The sequence below is a fragment of the Halichoeres trimaculatus genome, unplaced genomic scaffold, assembly GCF_033239565.1.
Source record: "Halichoeres trimaculatus isolate MK-OKI-2021-1 unplaced genomic scaffold, fHalTri1.1 fHalTri1_scaffold_1, whole genome shotgun sequence".
Taxonomy (NCBI): domain Eukaryota; kingdom Metazoa; phylum Chordata; class Actinopteri; order Labriformes; family Labridae; genus Halichoeres; species Halichoeres trimaculatus.
This window is the reverse complement of record NW_027437179.1, coordinates 19,120,225-19,143,195: the sequence shown is the minus strand read 5'-3', so window position 1 is coordinate 19,143,195 and position 22,971 is coordinate 19,120,225. Positions and strand designations below refer to the sequence as shown.

Below are 22,971 nucleotides of genomic sequence, written 5' to 3'. Positions count from 1 at the left end.
ATGACACAGTTAAATTAATTTTATTTATTTATTTTCACATATTATAACCCCTGCAAGACGCCTTTTTCCACATCTGCATAAATAACAGTTCTTAATATTTTTTCAAATTAATTAGTAAAATTGGAAAGCATATTTCAGTTTCTACAATTGGCCCTCAAAACGTCTGCTTAACTACTAGAGTTTGGTCCTTTCAGATTGTTTCAATAAAAAAGTATCCCTAAATATTCCATTTTAATCATTTTGTTTAAGTGTTTAGATACAAACCGAACACTGCCGAGACTGCACCAACAGGTGGAGGACTCGATTTATTGCTGGAGAGTCTGATCCCGCGTTGTTTTGCTAGTCTCGCGATATTAGGATCGTGTGGCAAATCGCTGAAACGTGTTGCTCCGTCTATTTCCCAGTGTGAAGGAGACCAGCAGACACGCGTGGCGTGCTGCTGCAGAGATTTAGCAATCATGGTAAGATAAATGTTTTTTACTGATGTCTAGTTTTTGCAAAGTCCTTTATACTGAGCTGTAGCTTAAAAGTCCTCACGAATGCTTACGCTAAACAAATAGAAATCACTAATAAAGCTAGTAATGTTTAGTTTAAGGCCTTTCAATATGGATCTGTTAGCCACCCTTATAGCTAACATAGATGCTTAATAGTCGATTTTAACAACTGTAGCTCAAGATATTATACAAGACAGCTGTGTTAGTTTCAGTTGTCTCCGCTGAAACCTACGACACGTGGTCGTGCCCGCTGATTTCGGACATTTAGTTGTAAAAGTATTTCATGGCTAAAGTTAGCTCGGCTGTTAGCACAGGTTAGCTCCTTGGGACTTCACGCACAGGCCCGGTTAAACACGTGGGTTCATCGTGACGACAGCGCGGCGGCTATCAAATTCTTTTTACAAGATTGGATAATTAAATTCGAAGAAAAAGCTTTATTTCACCATTGTAAGAAGGTTTTGATGGGTTTAACTCAATGTTTCTGCTACAGCAACGGGTCGCGAGATGTTTTTTGTACTTCTACAGTTACCACGTGCAATGAAGTAAACATCACTCATTAATGGTATAGATATTCCACACATTAGCTCTGTCGTGTTAGATATTGTCTGGGATTAAAGCTGAGGTCTTAACCCAGTTTCTTTGCCGTCCGCAGGTGCTTTTGCACGTGTTGTACGAGCACGCGGCGGGCTATGCGCTGTTCGCCGTCAAAGAGGTGGAGGAGATCGGCATGCTGCTGCCACAGGTGGGCCCTCTAAACTTCGCTCCATACATGCATCATCTGTCTTCACTTTTCCCGGTGATGACTTTATATCTGTGTATCTTAGGTAGAGGAGAGCGTGCTCAACATTGGAAAGTTTAACAGCATGGTGAGCCTGGCTGCCTTCTTCCCCTTCAAATCGGCCCAGGCTGCCCTGGAGAACATGAACGCCATCTCTGAAGGTAAGCTCAAACCCCTACAACATCGTGCGTTTGTACTTTCTCAGTTGTTATGATGTTCTATAATCTGTCAATCCACTGACTGACCGTGCTGACAGCAAATATCAACACTGAACATCTGAGAAAAAAGTCTTATCACAAACATATAACAACCCATCCTATGGCATAGTTTCCATTTTATAGTAGTATTTAATGTTAAAGTAGAGAATTGAGCTTTCATTTTATCTCAGCTCCTCTAAATTTGTATGTCTTTCCTTCACCTACAGGTGTGGTCCATGCTGACCTGAAGTTGTTCCTTGAGACAAATCTGCCTCTCTCTGGGAAGAAGAAGGCTGTGTTGGGGGTTTTGGATGCCAAGATTGGAGCAGCTTTGCAAGAAGAATTTAGTATTTCCATCCAGACTGGTGGTGTGGTGGCAGAAATAGGCAGAGGTAAGCAGACTTTGTCTGAGGTTAAATCAATAATTAGATGGTGCTTTTTGAGAAAATAACTTGTAGTTAAGTTTTACTATATGCTTTTAGTGTAGTGCTTCAATTCAGAATGGATAATTTTTATCTTCTTGAAACATTTTGTGGTCTGTTGTGATGTCAACGAATCATCCTGATATTCATGAAGGTTTATACTGAAAATCTGAACGGCCACAAGATTTGTGCTGTTCTCCTGCTGCTTAATATAAATCAAACAAACCCCCTTTGTCTGTTATCTGTCCTGCCAGGCGTGCGTCTACACTTCCATTCGCTGGTGAAGGGTCTGACTGCTCAGGCGGCCTCAAAAGCTCAACTGGGTCTGGGCCACAGCTACTCCAGAGCTAAAGTCAAGTTTAATGTCAACAGAGTCGACAACATGATCATCCAGTCCATCGCTCTTTTGGATCAGCTGGACAAGGACATCAACACGTTCTCCATGCGTGTTCGGTAAATCTTCCTTCACCAACCCACTTAAAATATCCAACAGACAAAGAGAAAATAATGTGTTGAGCTACTCTAAAGATTTTTGGCTTTGACTCTGAAGCTTTATTCTCTGTGGCTACTAAAACAAAAACCCAGAGGTGGTTTTCAGAGGCTATATGTTTTGAGAGCTAACGTGTGGCATGTGAGTTTTTAGTAACAGGTGTCTTCATTCACAAGCAGTGCATACAAGTTAATTTTTATTAAAATCATGTGTGCGACTATTAGAAGAACAAACTTCATTGATTTTCCTCCTGACGCACTGAACAGATGTCCTTATAGATGAAGGGGTGTGGTTGTCTGCTGATTGCAGGTTTTGGGCAAGTGTTTGTCGATTTACAATGATTCTGGTTCACTAACATACACATAGTGATGAGAAGAAAACTAGCTGATGGGCACATGTCATGAATTGGATGGTTATTTAACTTAGACACTGGACTTTGGCTCGGTGTAAGAACATTTCTGCGCATTTATTAGTGAATAAGTTCAGATCTCTTTGAAAATGATTGAGTGAGATGCACATTACCACTAATTCCAATGCATGGTTGTTCTTGAAACATGCTATTAAATTTGGATAGAGATTACTATGGGTTAACTTAATTGTTGCATCTTCTCTTCTCTTTTGTCTACAGTGAATGGTATGGCTATCATTTCCCAGAGCTGATCAAGATCGTGCCAGACAACTCCATGTATTGCAGACTTGCTCAGCTCATTGGAAACAGGAAAGAGTTGTCAGAGGAGAACTTGGAGAGCCTTGAAGAGGTTGTGATGGACAGTGCTAAGGCTCAGGCTATCCTGGATGCGTCGCGCTCTTCCATGGGTAATCAGAGGAACCACTTTGAAATATCTTTAATGTTGAACAAATGGGATGCCGATGACTTGTTTTGTTTGTAGCTTCTAGTAGATTAACAATTGTAATATATATATTTTTGTTTGTAGCTTCTAGTAGATTAACAATTGTAACATATATATTTTTGTAACTTAACCTTTGTTTTAACCAGATGGAAAACAAGTTGAAATCTAGATCTCTTTTACAAAAAGTACAAATTGCAGTGATGGATCACAAGAATTAATGAATGTTCACTTCATGCCCCTTATTTGCCCACCCTGGACTAATAATTGTCCTTGGTGTCTAACACAGGGGGGTAGAAAAACTCTCTCATAAACCTGTAGTGAAGGCATAAATCCTCGCTGCGGATCCTGTCGGGAGAAACAAAAATTTAAATTTTAGACCACCAATGAGTAGTAAAATAAAATCATGAGAGCGATGTCTCTCTGCTCAATCTCTATATTTTCCTCCTTCAGGTATGGACATTTCACCCATTGACCTGATCAACATCGAGAGGTTCTCTGACCGTGTGGTTTCTCTTGCTGCATACCGACTGGAGCTGCAGGAGTACCTGAGATCCAAGATGAGCCAGGTGGCTCCAAATCTAGCAGCCTTGATTGGAGAAGTGGTGAGGAAGGGCTCATTATTAATTTGATTATTTAAAAATAAGATTGGACCAATGATGTTTTACCAAAATCTGTCAATCCACTGAATACTGTGATGACAAAATCCTCTGGTGCTGATGGTCCTTTTAATTCCAGTCCAGTCTTGCCAACATGTCACTATGATTGTGTTCATCAGTGATACTGACTGTCATCTCCTCTATAGGTGGGAGCTCGTCTGATCTCCCATGCCGGCAGTCTAACCAACCTGGCCAAGTACCCGGCCTCCACTGTCCAGATCCTGGGAGCAGAAAAGGCCCTGTTCAGGTACTTGGGCGCCCCCTCCCTGCTGGGGAACATAGTGGTTGCAGTGATGGCAGGGCTGGGCAGGAGTGGAGCAGGGTGACCAGAAGAGATTAGTCTTTTCTGGAGTGATCCCTCTCGCCTTCATGCACCCCCACAGTCTGAGCAGCCACTCATAACACTGAGGTAGAAAAACTGAAACGCTAGATAAAGTCACCACCACATTTTTGTCCTTACTCATGTAGTGTCATTATGTATCAGTGTGTTTTTTCTTTAGAAATTGGCTTGTTTTTAGTTGAAGGTCCTGGTCAAATGAAAAAATGTACATTATCATTGTTTTTTTTTTTTTCAAAAATTATTTTTCTAAGTACAAGTCTCCTCTACATCAGATAGGGGTTTTATACTACGCAGGTTGTGGTACATGTCTTAAAGGTAGGGTCTGCAGGAGTTTTCGTTACTTGTCAGTACTGTAACATTCAAACTTGGCTCCTCCTCCTTGGATCAGTGACAGCACTAGCGCACACCCACAGCCTCTGACTCACAACGTGATCACATACACTAGCCCAGCGACCACCTGTAGCATCGTGTTTCTACATGGGGGAGACTACAGAGCTGGGCAGCTTACTTGGCATGTTTGCCCAAGCTACTCATGGTTATTTGACACATATCTGCTCAGTAAAAACCAACTCCCGACGCTCTTCATCTTGAGCAACTCTCCAAGTGCCTGAAAGCGAGTGAAAGTCGAACCAAGCCTCACCCTTGTTTAGTAAAAAGCTGTATCTATTTGGTGTTTCATTTCACTTTAATTTTGTTTTTCTTCCTCTGTGCAACGTCTGTTGTAGCAGTGTGGAAAAGCTTTTTACATTCACTAAATACAGTCACTTGGGCACTCAGAACACTTGTGTGCTGTGATTGACTGATGTAACTATGCAGACTCTCCAATCCTGCCCTGAAATGTCCCAATACAACCAGAACATCAACATAAAGGCAGAGGACGGGGTTCAAGGCAGACAAAGACACCGATAACACATGTATAGAGGGCTATAGGAGATGATTGAGCAGTATTGATACCGTAAATGTTGACATTTTAGTTTTTTGGAAAATCCTGCAGGCTCTATCTTTAGAAAGGTGAATAAAGGCTTTTGTCTGCATGTACCTGTTGAAAAAGGCATGGACTTTAACTCTTTTGGCTAGTGTTTAAAATGCTTCAAACTCCAAGTGTCAAGAATGTCAAATTTCTATTTTCTTACAGAGCTCTTAAGACAAGGGGCAACACGCCAAAGTACGGACTGATCTTCCACTCCACTTTTATTGGACGAGCTGCTGCAAAAAACAAAGGGCGAATCTCCAGATATCTGGCAAACAAATGCACAATTGCCTCACGAATTGACTGTTTTGCTGGTGAGTTACACCCTTATTAAGGGGGGACAAAGGCACATACCGAGTTTTTTGTGGCCTAATTGCAGTGATGCTCATATTTTTCGTCAACAGCATTCAGCCTTCGGGTTGGTGTTGATAAATACATTTCTGAGCAAAGCCACATACCTGTGGGAGTCAACAAAAGCTGGTTGAGATGTTCTCCTTATCTTGGTTTTATTTTTGCTTACAGAGGTGCCCACAAGTGTGTTTGGCGACAAGCTGCGTGAACAAGTGGAAGAGCGATTGTCTTTCTACGAGACAGGCGATGTGCCAAGGAAGAATGTGGATGTTATGAAAGATGCCGTGAAAGAGGTGAGCTCATGGAATTGAAGCTGCAGCACTATTTTCTCTCCAAAGACAAAAAAATTAAAGTTTTTATTAGACTTCTGCCAATGCTGTGACTGATGATACCTCTTTTCCTGACAACACTGAGGGTAAAAACTGATTTAATGAGCCTGACACAGCACCATAACATTCACAGATGCCTGATGGTCTCTACCATGATTTTATTTACATTGTTTTTCTCCTGTTTAAGGCGACTGATGTTGCAGCTGAGATCAAGAGGAAATTGGAAAAGAAGGAAAAGAAACGCAAGAAGCGTGAAAAGAAGTTGCAAGAACTTCAGGCTGATGGTGAAACCAATGGTGAAGCTGAGGTAAGACTTATTTCAGTTGTTTTGGCCATGCATGTTTTGATTTGAGATTTGACCCATGTGTGGTCATGTCTCAGTGTACGACGTGCTACAACAATAGACTCCGAACCATTGGCCGGTCCCAAACAATGGATCTGATCACTGAAGAGAGTCATACAGCATGACACTTATAGTGAAATTAATAGTTTTTAAACTCAGACTGTGTTAAAAAAAAAAAGAAATTCTCTGCCCCGACTAAACTTTGACATCCTTCAGGTGGAGAATGGAGAGGCAGAAACCCCTGTAGAGAAGAAGAAAAAGAAGAAACTGGCAGCAGAGGAGATGGAGGTCCAAGCATCTGAGGCCCCTGCTGAGAACGGAGCAGAGGACACACCAGCCAAGAAGAAAAAGAAACGAAAGGCAGATGAGGTGGAGGCCCCTGCAGAGGAAGCCACAGAAAATGGAGCAGAGGAAACAGAAACTCCATCTAAAAAGAAAAAGAAAAAAAAGACTGAAGCCGTAGAAGCTGAGCTAGAAGAAGAGATCCCAGAAACCCCAGTGACTGAGAAGAAAAAGAAAAAGAAGAAGAAAGAGACTGCAGAGTAGTGACATCCAAGACTGGGGCTTTATTTTTGTGTACAGTTTATTTTTATTCATTTAAACTCTTAATCTGAAGCTAGGTCACATAAGCAGCTTTAAGTTGTCCTGTTTTTATTTGGTAACCTCTAATCAGGTGAGGTGCATTGATGCTTCAAACTGTGCCTTGTGGTTGATGAAATATTCATGTTCTGTAAATACATTTAGCGCTTTAACCTTTTGTTAAATAAAACCATCTCCTCTGTCTTAAGTCAGTGTGCTTTTGTATCCAAAATGGATGTTTCTTGAAAACAGTCAGTCTATAGTCTTGATACAGCATTAAGCTAAATTGATAATGGATTACTTGGGTATATATTACCTTGAGAAAATGCAAATGTTGATTTTCCATTACAGTAAAAGCTATTTAAATTGAAGTCCCGTCGTGACTTTACTTTCCACTCCAAACTGGAGTTAGTGCCACTTACTTATGAAAAAATGCAGGTTTAAAAATTCAGTTTCTAATGTATTCATGGAGAGTAGCCGGCAATATCTTCTGGTGATTTGATTTAAAAGTACAAGACACTGTATTTAAAAGATAGCTGATATCCACTCATTCTTTTACAGCTCTGAGATAATTCTGCTCTACTGTTTAGAAAATCTAACAAACTTATGTTAAATGAGGTTTTGATGCCTTATGTCATAAGCTACTGAACAACGTGACGGACTAACTCGAGCAGTTCCTGAAGTAACTGCAGGAAAGCCTTGAAATTGTTTAACATCAACAGATTAAAAAATTAGAAACTTGAGCAAAAATTTAATAATTGAACTAATTGGCATCAAGTGCTAGATATAACACGGAGATGCTCTGTCCCCTCAGTGTTCTGGGCTGGCTGCAACCCCCTCAGTCAGGTAATCTTAAGTAGCTTGGGGCAGTGATTATAAGGCAGAGTACCTATCATCCACCTCCTCTACATGGATGACATCAAGCTGTATGGTAAGAACAAGTGAGGGGTGGACTGCTCGTCAGGATTTACAGAAATAACATCAGAATGTCAATGAGACTGGGTAAGTGTAGAGAGATGATCCCAACTGAAGGGCATGAACTACAGCACAGCAGACGTGCAGGGTTGATACAAACACCTTGGATTCCTGCAGGCTAATGGAAACCAAAAGAAAGTCATGGTTGGATCAGTCCGATCATTCTCCTCTGACCTTGGCACTGATGAGGCATTTTGGCCCAGAGAACTGACGCTCATTGGATATATTCTCTTTTTCAGACATTTCACTTTGAACCCTCTGGCAATGAAATCCCCTTTCTTTCTAATTTTGATGCTCAGTTTAAACTTCAGCATGTCGCAATCATGTCAGCATGCCTTAACATTAAGCTGCTGCCATATGACTGGTTGGTTAGATATTAGCACTGATAAGCCGGTGAACATGTCTATATATTGAGGTGTATATTATTAAATCTACAGCACAAAATCTCCAAGACATTTCTTGTATGTGTTAAACATACTTGGTATAAATCTGGTTCTGATAGTCCTAAGGACTGTCAAGATTTCAAGCAGTCCCTGAATTTCAATTTATTATTGAAAATAATGAGGTTCCATTATTCTACATCTTATCTAAATATTTTAATGTTTTGTATTTTTAGATTTAGTTACTAGATACATGCAGCTCTTCTACACCAGTGTGATCTGAGACCATGACTTTGAGCTAGGAGACAAATTCACTGCAAAGACATATGCAATCCAAAATACTGTCCTGCAGGTTTCTGGTATGCCGTTGACTGCTGACGTTAGTCTGATTTGCTGCACTTGTATGGCTAACTCTGCAGTGTTGGCTGTAACTTGAATCACTGAGATGATTTTAAGCTATTTGATAGTTTATTACTTACGCTTCAACTAAGCTATCTGGTAATTTTAATGAAACTGAGTCCATAAAAATAAATATAGAAAGATACTGATGCCAGACCCAAAGAAACTGTTCATAACTTTTAATTTGGACAACGAGGATTAAACCAATGTTAAAATGACATCAAATCCAAGGCCTGGCTGGGAAAACCAGCCAACTATTAAGAGTTGAGGAATGAGAGACAGATGAAGGGAAACGGGGCAAAAATAAAAGTCAAGCTATCAACTCAAGTCACCCTCAATAAAAGGATTCACAGATGCAGGGGACCAAAGTTACAAAAACTTGTTTCTTCTAAAATAAAAAAAGGCCTTTGCCGTGAAAATGATGTGTAGAATCTATGTACATCATTCTCGATTCATGTATGCATACAAAAAAATCCACATCACAAGATGCTTGTGTTCAAGTATATTCACCAACTTCATCTCCATGATTTAGCATTCTCTTCTTCCCACATTTTTTGAAATAAAATGTCCTTCAAAATAAAATCAAAATGCAGAAACCACATTTTATGTCCTACCAATACATATATACTGTATAAATACATACATAAATATATTTTACATACAACAGCCATAAATTTGAAAAGGGGATATACAGAGCAAAGGGGAGGGTTGGTAGTGTGTGTTTTAGCTTGTGTTGTAAAATGGTTTGTCCTTCTATGATCTTGTCAGTCAGATGCGCTAGTGTGGTGCTGTGTGTTGGGGTCTGTCCTTGCACACGCACAGACACACATCATAGATGTAGCCTTCTCAGTTGGCCCAGTAGGGGGAGCTGCCATAGCTCGACTTGCTGACTTGGCTTTTCTGCTGCAGGCTGCTGGACTGGCCACGCTGGCTCGGACCGCCCTGAGCGTGAAAAGATGTGTTGTTAAGTTTTGGAGAAGCTTTTCACAGCTGAATGAGTTTAAACTGCTGACACAATCTGAGTGTTACCTGTCCATCCTGAGCTAGATGGTGGTGCAGCAGCTGTGAGTGTGGTTGCTGGTGAGGCAGGATGTGGAGAAATGGGGCTGGTGCATAGCCTCCAGGAGCTGCTCCCGGGTTCAGAGGCCCTGGACCCCCCAGCGCTGATGGCAGGCTAAAGGGAGGCGGGGTCCCTGCATGGAAACCCTGCTTATCAAAAGACTGAAAACACAAGAAAAAGGAAAAAAAACTTGAGTAAAACAAAAACTAAACTGCATGGAAATCAACGTTGCATGGAGAGTTTGTTGTTCGAGTCTCACCTGGGTCTTATTGTAAACACTTCCACTGATGTCTGGCACACCCGAGTTACTGGACGTCACCGACACGCCTGGCAAAACACAGTAACAGTTTTTACATGTAAGGCTAAATTTCAGAATCTGAAACAAAATATTTGAGGGCTTTTTTCCCTGTGTACCTTTGCCAGGGCCAGATGCAGCAGATTTGGCTTGTGCCTGTGAGGAGGAGTTGTATCCTTTACTGTAATCTACTCCTGCTGGCCCTGCTGTCAGCTCCTCATACCCTAGAGAAAAAAATCATTTCGGAGACAAACAAGTTTGACTTCTGTGCAATAAAATCAACTTAAACAATTAAAAAATGAATAACTCCCCTGAACTGCAAAGTGAATTCCTCTATTGGCACCGGGACTGACCTGAGCTGAAAGTGTGCTGGCCATAACCACTGGGCTGCTGCTGTGTCTGCTGCTGGAAGGGGCTAGCCGAGGGGTTTCCCAGACCGAGTCCCATACTGTGCTGTTTAGCTGAAGCTGGTCCCGGGCCCCCAGGAGGGACAAACATGGTGGGGCCGTACTGAAAGGCAGCAGCACTGGGTACGGCGCCAGGCACCCCAGGGTAGTAAGGCAGGCCAGTGTAGCTGTAGCCTGGAGGCAGGAAAGCCTGCTGACTGTTGTGGTGCTGTGGCTGGCCCTGTGGCTGAGGCTGGGCCTGAGGAGGCTGTGGCTGGGCCTGGTTCTGTCCTTGACTCTGGCCCTGGGGAGGCTGTTGGGCTGCGAGGCTTGTTGGGGGTGCTGGGGAGGTGGAGTCATTTCTGCCAAACTTGTTGACTTCACCTGAAAAATGAAGGAGATGCAGGGTGAAAATTAACACTGGATTTGGGACAAGAGATTTCACCTGATGATCATGTGTAAAACAGAGTGCATGAGCCGGAGCGCCTTAGGCCATGTCCACACATAGCTGGGTATCTGGGACACTGCTTACATTTCTATAGGCTCAGGCCAGTCATCCACACAAAACCGCAGAATCGGTTGAAATCGATGTTTTTTGAAAACTCCGGCCGAAGCAAAGATTCTGGAAAACTCTTGTTTCATGTATACGCTGGGAAAGAGAGTTTTTGGTTCTCAAACGTCAGCTGCACTTATGGCGGATTTTCCTGGTGTGTGGGGACAAAAGTATTTTTAAAAGTGAGAGGGGGGAGGGGTATTCATTTTTGAGAATACCCGGCTATGTGTGTACACGACCTTTGGATCAACTTTCCAGCCAACGAGAACATGCTCTACCTGAGTAGGGGTTGTTGGTTAGGCTCCCATCTCTGCCTGATAGTGTTGCAGTGGGGCCAGGGAATGTGATTCCATAGTAGTCCTGTAAAGAGGGCTAAGGGGAGAGTACAGGATCAAGAAAAAGCCACACAACAAACTTAACACAATGAATGACTGGTGCAACCGCTACTGATAGTTCTTACCATTGGCAGTCTTGACTGGAGCATATGGAGGTCCTCATAGCCATAGATCTGCTGTGAAACACATGGAAAAGGTACGGTCAGCTAGAAATACAAATAAATGTGTTGAAACAAGCACATACTACTTCCATTACAGCTTAAACTCTACCGAGGAAGCTTAAGGCTCTCAAAGCAATGTCATGGATGGGGTTCTGTAAATTCTCACATTTTGTGTTGAATTATTTAAAAGAATAAGCTACAATAACTCCAGATTGTGCTACTTACTGGGTATGCTGGCAGAAGCCCACCTGGGCCCATAATATACTGGTTGGGCAGTAGAGGAGGTACTCCCTGGGACAGGTTCGGAGGAGCTTTACCTGTTAGTAAAACACAGATCAACCATTACTTTCATAGACTTAACTTACACTCAGAGTCTGTAGAGTGTTTTGTGAACACTGCAGTTATGTATGAGCAGTATAGGTTACCAGCAGAGGAGGAGAGCAAGGGGGTGGTCCTTGGTGCAGTGAGGTTGGACGTGGCAGTAGCTCCATTGGAGCCAAGTCCCAGCACTGTGCTGGTGGCGGTAGCTGAGTGGAGTCCACCGGTGCCAGGGAGACCACCGACTGTGCTGCTCATGCTGCTGTTGCCCATGTGTGGCAGGTTGGCCAGGTGGCTGATGCTGCTGCTACTGTTGCTGCTGTTGTGGGTCGAGTGGAGTGCCGAGGCTGAAGGCTGTGATGACGTGTATGAACCAGAGGAGGGAGCCAGGGAACTTACACTACTGTTGTTGTCAACACTAGTGTACTGAGAACAGAGAAGAGGGCAGAGATTGTTGTAGGTATTGTTGTAAGTAATCTGGCAACACATATCTGCACTTTGTGTAGAATAGAGCTCTTGTATGGCATCATTTTCTCATAATAGAATTAGTCTTGTTTAAGGTTTTTTTTTCTCCTGATGACATATTATACAAACAGTTTTAGCTGTTTGGCTGTGGACACTAGGAATCAGTCAGCACACAGAAGGTATTTGTCATCATGCTAGAGGGAGATGAGAGTGACACTTACAGTGAGGGAGCTGGAACCCAGAGCTGAGGCTGAGGAATGACTGCTGACATGGCTGTTGAGGAGAGACGAGAGTGATATTTACAGTACTGTTTTGTCAGTGATGACAACATCATTTGAGGTTCATTTTTGCTTAAGTTAGCCATTATTTCGTGCGTCACCTGTTGAGTGAGTTGAGCTGGCTGACTGAGGGCATGTCCTGTGCCAGGTTGGAGAGTGTGGCAGAGCTGTGTGCAGGCAGGGAAGAAGGTAAATGGGAGGAGGGTACTGCGGCGCCATTTGTGCTGATGTTCAGAGATGGCGAGTCTGGCTTTGGTGTAGAGGATGCTGATGAAGCTGGGAGGATCAAAAATAAACAAAAGGTCTTCATTATGAACATTACAACTTAAAGTATTCTTTGAAAATAAGCAATGGGTAACTTACTGTCCAGAGCAGCAGAGGTCCTTACACCATTTAGACCGTTCTGTTGATGAGACAAAAGGCTCAGTTGGTAGCTTAATAATGTAATGGGCAAGTTTTCTGCTTCTGGTTAAGACAGGGTAAGATTTGATAGACAGGAGTTTGAACCTTTCTCATCGGAAATCAAAAGTTGTCAAAATATTTAAGTTAACACAGTCAGCCATATCTCTAAAATGAGGCTGACCCTTGTGAGATCCTGGAAGCTGCAAATTGTAATTTCTCAGCTGTTTAAACAATATTCAGTTATGCAATGAGGTTGTTTACTCTGCAGCACATTTTCACCAACACTATTTTTGTTCCAAAAGGAATGTGCCGACACATTTCTCACTCACAACAACAGAGATTCAAGGCCCTAAAAGGCAGTATGAGCATTTCCGTCTGCTTTTTCTACTCACCATGACTGGTCCCGAGACCTCTTTGCTTTGGGAAAAGGCCAGTCGTGTGTGAGGGGGCATGGTCCCATCATAACTCACTCCCACTGTGGAGAAGTGGGAGGATGGGGGCACAGAGGAGGTGGTGGTCGATGCTGTGGAAGAAGCGGAAGGAGGATTGGTGGAGCCAGTGGCCCCTAATGAAGAGGGAGGGAGGCTGGATAGCGCCATCGAGGAGGAGTGATATACTGGCTCAGATGATGACAGGGGGAGAGGCAGGGCAACTGAGAGGGAGCTGCCCAGTGACTCACTGGAAGATGACGAAAAGGGGGAATCAGTTAACAGATAAATCAAGAAGAATTCAAATTACACATCAAATATAAATCTGTCTACAAACAAATATATAAAAGGTCACATGTTTTGATATTGAATTGGCCATAAGATTGTAACTGGTCGGTCAGAAGCTGGGGCAGTACCTGAGTGGTTTTGAGTACAAGCTCGTCTTGCTCTGTGTCCCTGGTCCTGGTGCAGTTGTCACTGAGGCAGGGGCTGGTGTGGACTCCCTTGATACTGCACCTACACAATTATCCACAACTCCAAAGTCTGGTAATGCAGACTCTGAGCCAAAGTCCAAAGCTCCGAACTGGAGGTTTAGCCCGGGGACGTCAGCTGAGCCTGGCATCTCTACTGCTGTGGAGGGAATCTGCAAGAGCAAACACAAAAAGTGTCACACCAAAGAATAGTGCTTTCTCGTTTCACTAACTGTATGGTAATCTGATGATATCATTTTTATCAAGACACTGATGTTTCTAGATTGTATAAAAAAGTACATGATCCTTAATTTATCCTTAATTCCCCTACCTTTGATGTGGGAGGTATCCTTCGTTTCTGGCCTTTGAGAGCTGCCCGTTGCTGCTGCGGTGTACTGCCACCCTGAGGGTCCAGCCCTGCGCTGGGGGCAGGAGGTTTAGCACCAGCAGCAGTCATCACCGGGCCTGCCTGCACAGACATGCTGCTGTGCTGGGGAGCAGGCGAGGCTGAAGCAGGAGCTGCTTGTTGTTGCGATGGAGGGCTGGGTTGCCGCGCCAGAGGCAAAGACGGGGTGGCATGCCTCTGAACCAGCTGGCTCAGCACGAGGGAAGGCTCCGGCTGCAGACCGAACTCACCTGCAGACAAAGAGACAGGATACGGACCTTTAACAGGACTAAAATTACGGTAAAATATTCCATGTGACAAAAACAGACAAAACATAATCTCAGGGAATATCAAACTGTAATACTCACGACTAAACTGTGACGACAGAGAGTTGGAGTTGGGTTCTGAAGCCTTTATGTCCCAGCTTGATGTGGAGGGTGGAGGTACAGGTCCTCCAAGGCCTGGCAGCCGGCCAATAGAGGTGTTGCTTCCATGGGTGCTGGCAGGAGGTGCAGCCTGGGATGAGGGCAGTGGCCCCAAGCCAGGACCCTTTAGCTGCTCTAGTATCTGAGCTCCAGCGCTGGGTTGAGTCCTTTTAGCTTGGCCTAAGTCCCCAAAACCTGCTCCCAGAACCGACGACTGGTAGACATGAGGAGGGAGAATTATCAGTGTGTGTGTGTGTGTGTGTGTGTGTGTGTGTGTGTGTGTGGGAGGGGGTTTCAGAGCTGAAAACCAAACCACAGATCTTACCAGAGCAGCATGAGCGTAGCTTGTGCTACTGGTGGTGCGGCTGGGAGGTGGCTGCTGTTGCGGAGGCTGGTGGTGATGGTGGGAGTTTGTGAAGACCAGACTCTGCGAGGAGGAGGAGGAAGGTGGTTCTCTTCCTCCACCCACAGGCTTCTGCAGCAGAGAGGCAAGGTCCAGACTAAGACAGAAAGAGCTGATGAGTTTAATACAGAAAACCTGCAGTAACTTCAGTCATAAAAAAGTCATGACACTGTAGAAAGAGCCTCGGGCCCTTTTCTTATGCCATAACTGAACTAGTGCTTTACCTTTGCCCAGGTGTGATGTGATTCTCAGCGGGTGGTGCACATGAAGAGGTGAACACTTTGGTTTCTGAGAGCTGCAGAAACATAAAAGACAGAGGTTTTTAGATTTCAATCAAGATTTGTTCTGAGATGAAACAAGTTCTCTTGTCATGTGTCAACTTACACTCACATCTTCACTCCAGTCCTCAGACCACTCTTCAAAATTATTCCTCCAGGTAACTAGAGGACACACCAAGAAGTTTAAAAACATGATGATGAGAAGATCAACCAGCAAAAGAACCATGAAATGCATTTGTATGACATTTGGTGTAGAGAATTTTGTTTTAAGAGCCCACCAGTCCCATCTGTGCTGTTGTTGGCCACTGTGTCCCATGACTCAGTCTGTGTGGTCCCTGTACCAGCCTCTGAGGTATAGTCTGCAGGATTGAAGGTCCTGGGACAGAGTCAATGATAGTTTTATTAAGTTATGAATGTACATAAACTGAAGGGTGATGCCAAGATCTACTGGAAGTTTTTCATACAGCTAGGCCCATTACCGAAGTAATAGCTAAAAGCTCTGTAGTCTTTTGGTTTGTGTTTCAGAGTGAAGTGGGGTAGTTACATACCCCATGCCCTGAGCTGAGAACCGGCTTCCTGCAGGTGCTCTGCCTCTGCCTCGACCTCCAGATCCTGACAAATAACCAAACAAAAAGTCAGCATCTACCCAAATGTGGGTTTTATCTACAGCTTTTAAGAATATACCAGCCCACCTCTTCCACCTCGGACCCTCCGACCTCGATCTGAACCTTTGTCCACTGGTGTCACCTCTACACCATTCTCTTCTGGACGGGCTGTTTAAAGACCAAAAAAGATCAGAAACATGTATGACATGAGTTATCATGATGCTGAAGAGAGGTAAGTGCTTGGAAATGTCGATTTTGACGCACCTTGTCGACTGCGACTGGCTCCCTTCCCCTTGCGGTTGGCAGCTGCGCGGCCCTTGCTTGCCTCCCTCTCCCCTTTCTTCTCTCTGTTCTCTTTGTTCTCCTTGCCTTCTGAAGGACCCTCCTTTACCAGGGGTTTCTTCTTTCCAACTGTCTCCCATGAGGTCTAAAAAGAAAAAAGATGTAAAAAAGACATGTAACAACAACATAAATTCAACATGATGAATGAAAATGAAGTATAAACTGTTTGAAAGTATAAACTTTCAAAAGAGGAGTAAAACGATCAAAATATGTCAATAATGGGCTTTTGCAAGTGAACAGGGAATTAGTTTTATGTTACTGAACATACGGGCAATGTCTTTATATCAGGAACTCTCTTCTGTTGTGTCATTTTGAAGTGGCCCCTGGTGTTCTGAGTTTTTTTTTTTTTTTTAAAACAAGGGTTGACTTTCTGCATTTAGCTCAAGGGAGAAAAGGGACACTGTAGCCAACACTAAAGGACTCCATGAAATCATTTCTGGAAGGTCAGATAAACTATGATGCCAGAAATTACCTAACTCATGTTCTCAGGTTTGTACTGTACAACAAGTAAACAAATACCATGTGACGTCCTGAGGCGCAACTGATGTGAAATATTAGAGGATTTATGGTTGTTTATATACCATGACAGCAGAGGATCCCACAAACTATTTCTTTGCTATTTTTGGATTTCAATGAAACCACAACACCCTAGGTAGTTGTCTGGCTGACTGCCCTGCCCTACAGCATCTCCTCACCATCTGTTCAGACTGGTATTCCACACAAATGTGTGGATAGGAACTAAGACTTCAGATACAAAGCAAGGAAAGCCCTCAAGGGTTTGGCAGACGCTATGGGACCTCTTCTACTCTGTTCTCTGATAAGGAGATTGTAAATTAGCATGTTTTCAAGCAGAAAGTCCCTGGTGCTTGGAACAGCATACAAGTAAAGAGCCACAGTGGCAAAACAAAAAACAAATTCAATTGTGCCTTAACTTGACAACATACACGGTAACCTCCGGTTTCTGCCAGAGGTAAAATGCTCTGAAGAAAATTTTTTCGTTTTTCTTCCTTATCATTGTGTTTAACTTATCTTTTGTGGCTATCCACACAATACGCTGTTTTTTCTCATCTGTTTTATGACAGAAGAAATATGTCTCTGCTCAGATCAATTCAGCTGTTGCCACAGGCTTTGTAATGACTTGATTATTATTTGCATATGTTTTGAGAGTACAACTACAGTGATCTTATATTGGACTTTTGATACAGCCTAAGGTTGACCTCAGCAGTTTTCTATCAGGGCACATGGTGTGTAAACACAGATGGAGGAGATGCTTTATAGCGATATATAATAATAATACATTACATTTAGAGGTAGACCGATATATCGGTTGGCCGATATATCGGGCCGATATTTGGACATTTGTCTCTATCGGCCATCGGCCGTATTTTCTTTTAAAAAGCCGATTTTTGATCTGTTGTATAAAATGACGCAATTTTTGATCAGGCACAAAAAAGATGAGCACCTCAAACTTGTGGAACCACTTGGATACATTACATACTTTTGTTCAAATTATATTAATAAGTTTCAATTTCTTTTTTGACATTTTAAGAAGAGTGTGAATGTTTACTACCGTTTGTTACATTGTGTGTTTACTCAGACAAAATATTTCATTGTTTTGAAAGCTGAATAAATGTTCAGAGGACTGGACACGACTTGTTGTAATAGATTTCTTTTAGTTGCTCAGAAATTGCTGCGTTTCACAAAAATGTGATAAATATATATTTATTTAACAATCGGCCTGAATATCAAATTGGAAAAATCGGCTATGCATATCGGCATCGGCTGCCCAAATTTGGAAAGCATCGGCATCGGCATCGGCCCCCAAATAACCCATATCGGTCAACCTCTAATTTCATTTATATATTAGTGTTGGGTTTATATTAATCATATCGTGTTATAAAATGCAGCAGTGTTTACTTAAATTTCAGAAGGGCAGTCATGTACTTAACACATAATGAGTTTACAATATCTCATAGACAAAGAGTACTATAAAAATGAATATCTGGCACATGCAAATATCTATCTGACCGACCTCTAGTAATTTAACTACAACACAGTTCTAACAGGAGGTCCAATCAGGTACAGAGATCTACTTTTTATAAGGCATAAATTGAATTCAGAACACAACGTTTCTGAGGATTAAATTGTACTACTTTTTTAAACCCCAGTCCTTGCTGTTGATGAGGTGTATCTAAAAATTCATCCAGATATCTTTGAACTTTAAAATATTTGCAGGGAGCTGGGTCTAACACTAGACAAAAGGCAGGCAGGCAGCCTGTGAACCACAGGACTGACAGACAGAAACAGACAACCATTAATACTCACTTTTAAGAGTCACCTATTTGATCTGAATCTTGATAAGAAGCTACTGCATTCTGTCTAGCAAGCAGCATGAAATCTATTCACAGCATTTAAAAGCAGACAGTTAAGATTGTACAAAACACTGATAGTCTGGTCTATGAAGTGTATTAAGTATTTACATGAAACATGTTGCAATTTACCATGTCCGAGGTGCTCTCCAAGAGGAAGTTGATGGCTCGACTAACATCTTCGTTGCAGTCATGGAGTGCTACCATACACTCATCCTGGTTCTTTCCCGTCACCTCCATCAGCTGGGTGGAGCATCAAACACACAATATTAGAAATGTCTGCGAGTTAAAAAGGTGCTATGAAAATAAATTGTATCAGTCTTGCACTGGATGATGCACTAAATGCACACACCATGTCGCCCAGATGCAAATGACACTAGAAGCAAAAAACTTTTATCCCCCTTTGATTCTGTTTCATTCCAACTGTTGATGAATAATCTCTTGACTTTAACTGTCTGATTCTTTTATTTCCTTCTGCTTTATTTGTTTTTACTTTTTTGTGAAACACTTTGTTACCTGAATAGAAGAGTACTATATCATTTATTATTGCTGTCATTATTATTATTATTATTATTAGTAAGTATTTACATTTCATGGCTCCACATATAAAACCAAAGTTATGAAAGAGCCTTGTACTGCCAAAAAAACCTGAAAGGTGTATCACCTGGTTCACTTTGTCCTCAAAGTCTGCATCATTCTTGTCAAAGATCATCTGGGCAAGCCGGATCTGTTCAGCAGTAGCCTGTAACACGAAGACCAATGATATTACACTATAGGTTAACAGAGATGAAATTAAAGAATGTAATAGAATAGAATAGAATAGAATAGAATAGAATAGAATAGAATAGAATAGAACAGAATATTCTTTTATTGGTTCCCCCATGGGGATTTTTTTTTCACAGCAGCTCATAGAAAAGTGCAATAAATACAGTGACAATAAAAAATCAGAACAATAATAAGAAAAAGAATATGAAATCAGAAATGTAAAGAAATATTGAAAACTAGAAAAATATTACTATTTACATATTGACATAAGAACAAATAAGTACAAAGATCAGAGGCCTATATCACGAAGCAGGATTAGTGTTTTAGTGAGATAACTTCAGGGTTAACTCTTGATTACCGATAGCACGAAGCCAGTTCCTTTTTTATCAGAGTAGATCACCATGGTGACCTACTCCGAACGGCTATCCTGCTCTGGAGCAGGATAAGTTACAGGTTGAATCTGATCCTATAAAAAACCCCTCCCACATTGTGCATCGTCCTGCAATTCTTTGCCATGGGGAGCTACATGTACTCTGTCGGGGAGCGGCTGAGCAAGTTTACAGCATCCCGCGTTGTGAATTGAGTGGCTGCTGCTGCCCTCACGCAACTTAGGGACGAATTCATAGCGTTCCCAGGATGAATGAGAAGGAAGTTGCGCCAGTTACCTGTGATAGGCAGCTGATCCTGAACAAAAGATGAAGGAATTCTAGCGCAGATTTTGTCAATGAAATGTACACACAGCAGAACATTTCACCACTTTTTTGGGAACATTTTAGGGGAAGCTGAGCTTCCCTTGTAGTCTTAGAGCAATCGCTACTGCTTGAAACAGACTTATCAGACGTGATGATGTTCTTCTATTTGTTTTTATCTGCTCCCATGTTCTTCTGACTCCAGGAGGATTACATCAGGAAGAATGACATAATAATTGGAATACACACAAGTCATTTGCACAGTAGCACAGTCCGCAATGCGTTGCCATGCATTTTGCCTGCGGTTGGCCGCTGCTACAGTGTTCCCCCTTACCGAGTTATTGCTTCTCTCCTCCTTGTATTGCTGCATTATCAGCTGCTGCTCTTCAGCGGTGAAGTACGGAGCTTTCTTAGTCGCTCATGATTGTGATTGGTCAGCTGCCTCTAAGCCCTCCTCTTTTACGTGCGCGTTCACGGCTCTTGATGAGACAACCCTGAGTTGAGTTACCGTGTTGATAACTTGCGTCGTGCTATCAATTATCCTGATAGCCATTGTTACAGTTACACAGTCCTGGATAGATGTGAGTTACCGCGGATAAGTTGACCGTGCTTCATGCTATAGGCCTCAGTACTTGACAATGAACAGTGAGTACTGGGATTATGTGCAAAGAATGCCAGTATGTTTTGAATGCTGGATAGCACAATGGGAGAGTTCAGGGTTGTTATGATGTATTAAAAAGTCTTATTGCATGACCTGCGGTATCTATGGTAGCGCTTTTTCTTGCAGGTGAGAAGCATAAAGTACATCAAAAAATAAAATACAAAGTAATCGCATATATTGCTACCACTAAGAGACATAAGAAATGCAGTGTTTTTTTGATTTTTTTTTTCAAGTGGTTTATACAAATTTTGTCAATGCATGTGGTTGCAGTGGCTCACCTGTATCAGTTTCTGTGGCTGTGATGTGTGAGCAGGAGCAGGCAGCGCTTTTTCCCGAGGGCCCCGGGCCTTGTCGCTGCCCAGCGAGCTCATCATATACAGTATATACAAAACTCTGTATGTACAAAATAGAAAAATCTGCCACAGAAAGAGGAAAAAAACACATAAATATGAGTGACATCAAGCAATGGTTCTCAGTAGAAAGTTTATCTTGAAATACTCCTTCACATATGGGGTCCATTTACAGTGCAGATAGAACAGGGTGTCACGCCTCTCAAAATGTCCATTGCATGAAATAAGGAGTTTAAATCCAGAAATATGTGTCGTGAGCAATGCTAGGCCTTATTGCACAATCATGAATGCTGCCCTTATGGAGGCTGTAAGAGTTGGCCGGGTGACAAAACAGCTTTGCAGAAAATCTAGGTCAAGGAGGGAGAGCGACCCAGTGTCCTATTACAAACAGCGCAGACCACATAGTGAGAAGCAGAACAACACTGCCCACCCTGACCTCATATTCCCTCTGTTATGTACTTCAGAGCAGCACAGATTATATATGTACGTCACACAATACTAAATACGGAGCTAACGCAGTGCAATGTTGAGTTATTCGCAACGTATTTGACAAGTGTTTCTTTCAAGTGTTATCTTTATAGATGGGATAACACTGACAGCACAAATAGTTTCTAATAGCAAGCATAAACAACGTCAACAACCAGTAATTTCAGAGCCTCTTTCACCTTCTAATACACAAACAGAAAATCCCACACACGCTGCTATGAAGAATACATCGTAAATAACGAGTAACAAACTTTGACTGTGGTGTCGATAACTAAAATCATATCTACTGATATCCCAGCTGACCCATTTGTTTTATGTCTGAGAACAATAGCGATCCAGCTTACAGTGACTGAATGACGTGGGCCAGTGCACAGTTGCCATTGGCTGCAGCGCGGAACAAAGCTAACGCAAAGAGACGAAGTGTTATTAAAAGAAAATTCACCGAATACATATTTATATTGAAGACTAGACAAAGTAAAGATGTAATTGCAGCTTGATTGCGATAACACAATTGCTAACAGACGATAGTCTTTCTCACAATAAAAAAAATTCCAAAACAATGGGTCTGTGACTGCATACTTAAGTCTTAAGGCATAAACAAAACAATGGTTGATAAAATACCTATTATCAGAATCAATTAGGAGCTAACATGAACAATATTTACAGATACAGCAAACTGTCACCTGGCTGACTTTTTTATTATTGTAAAGCGTGTATCGTTGTTTTGAACCAGTGCTAACATTAGCTAATCTGTTACCTATTTCTTGAGACAGTTTCCTTGTTTTGGGGTCTGTGACCAGTGGCATTTATGTCTAACTTTGAAAAACACAGCGGGTTCTCTGGATGTTGGTTTGTACTTTAGCCCTGTTCGTCTTGGTGTTAGGGTCTCTTTGTCCTCGCTAGCCTGAACTCGAGTTAGCCCCTAGCATGCTAATGCTGACACTACATCCGTCGATAGAAACAAACGATGAAGCTAGCCGACAATGCTATCTAAATCTTTTCTGAATTGATAGCAAACGACAGACTGCCAGGTGTGCTTAGTTAATTGTACCTACTTATCAATGCGAATATATTACAATGGTTACTGTTCTATGGGGTATCCGTTAAACATTACAGACAACAGGCTAGCCAGCTAATAACAGTCGTATTAATTCCACAGAAAAGGCCTCGTAGCGGAGCACAATCCCATCCCATCCCGACATTGCTCGCCGGGGAACAAGACAACAGAAAAAATGCGAAAGACATCCCCTACGACCCCAGGAAAGAGAAGCTACGAATCTAGTTACAAACTACTTCAGTAGAAACGAGTGTTATTCTAAGGATCAAATGTGTATAAATAAAAAAACTGAACTTGAAAAATACACAAGAAATTTCATGTTTTTGTTACCTGCTAACACGCTTCACTCAGCCAGCAGCAGACAAGATGGTCACGTGACGTGCGCTGCCGCGGTAGATGCTCTGCTCTCCTCGGCTCACTTCTACACTACATTAATACTTACAGTCCACCT

General features: G+C 42.3%; 2 protein-coding genes and 2 non-coding genes across 7 annotated transcripts; 3 read left to right on the top strand and 1 right to left on the bottom strand.

Annotated features, from left to right (window-relative positions):
• The first annotated feature begins 305 nt into the window (after positions 1-305).
• nop56 (NOP56 ribonucleoprotein homolog) lies at positions 306-7,015 on the top strand. The gene is made up of 12 exons (XM_074671641.1): positions 306-461; positions 1,147-1,236; positions 1,319-1,433; positions 1,697-1,861; positions 2,146-2,344; positions 3,010-3,197; positions 3,683-3,834; positions 4,035-4,135; positions 5,364-5,512; positions 5,721-5,842; positions 6,066-6,185; positions 6,438-7,015. Exons 1-12 carry the CDS (start codon positions 459-461, stop codon positions 6,765-6,767), a joined length of 1,734 nt encoding a protein of 577 aa, XP_074527742.1. The 5' UTR covers positions 306-458; the 3' UTR covers positions 6,768-7,015.
• On the top strand, positions 3,476-3,595 carry LOC141799096 (small nucleolar RNA SNORA26). Its single transcript, XR_012599227.1, has one exon. It is a non-coding gene; the product is annotated as a small nucleolar RNA SNORA26 (small nucleolar RNA).
• On the top strand, positions 5,927-5,992 carry LOC141799139 (small nucleolar RNA SNORD57). Its single transcript, XR_012599235.1, has one exon. It is a non-coding gene; the product is annotated as a small nucleolar RNA SNORD57 (small nucleolar RNA).
• Positions 7,016-8,748: 1,733 nt separating the features above from the next.
• On the bottom strand, positions 8,749-22,969 carry ubap2a (ubiquitin associated protein 2a). 4 transcript variants are annotated; one of them, XM_074670070.1, is made up of 27 exons: positions 22,851-22,969; positions 20,906-21,043; positions 19,177-19,254; positions 18,645-18,755; positions 16,066-16,228; positions 15,889-15,969; positions 15,745-15,808; positions 15,475-15,572; positions 15,309-15,358; positions 15,143-15,213; positions 14,841-15,015; positions 14,459-14,729; positions 14,037-14,341; positions 13,652-13,878; positions 13,200-13,485; positions 12,769-12,808; positions 12,507-12,681; positions 12,349-12,400; positions 11,770-12,088; positions 11,570-11,661; positions 11,309-11,359; positions 11,127-11,220; positions 10,263-10,679; positions 10,029-10,133; positions 9,874-9,941; positions 9,584-9,775; positions 8,750-9,496 (listed from the first exon to the last, which is right to left on the bottom strand). In XM_074670070.1, exons 2-27 carry the CDS (start codon positions 20,999-21,001, stop codon positions 9,401-9,403), a joined length of 3,777 nt encoding a protein of 1,258 aa, XP_074526171.1. In that variant the 5' UTR covers positions 21,002-21,043; positions 22,851-22,969; the 3' UTR covers positions 8,750-9,400. The 4 variants fall into 4 exon arrangements, with proteins under 4 accessions (XP_074526144.1, XP_074526154.1, XP_074526171.1 ...); XM_074670061.1 differs by having other exon boundaries at positions 8,751-9,496; positions 15,303-15,358; XM_074670043.1 differs by having other exon boundaries at positions 8,749-9,496; positions 9,874-10,133; positions 15,303-15,358.
• Between the last annotated feature and the right edge of the window lie 2 nt (positions 22,970-22,971).

Bases quoted from the DNA above. Each gene is read 5' to 3' on its own strand.
- nop56 (XM_074671641.1), top strand. The intron at 1,237-1,318 runs GTGGGCCCTCTA...TGTGTATCTTAG, and splicing joins TCGGCATGCTGCTGCCACAG to GTAGAGGAGAGCGTGCTCAA. The intron at 5,513-5,720 runs GTGAGTTACACC...TTTTGCTTACAG, and splicing joins ACGAATTGACTGTTTTGCTG to AGGTGCCCACAAGTGTGTTT.
- ubap2a (XM_074670043.1), bottom strand. From the start codon at position 21,001: ATGATGAGCTCGCTGGGCAGCGACAAGGCCCGGGGCCCTCGGGAAAAA. The intron at 12,401-12,506 runs GTGACGCACGAA...TCTCCTCAACAG, and splicing joins CAGCTCAACTCACTCAACAG to CCATGTCAGCAGTCATTCCT. The intron at 11,662-11,769 runs GTAACCTATACT...TTTTACTAACAG, and splicing joins CTTGCTCTCCTCCTCTGCTG to GTAAAGCTCCTCCGAACCTG.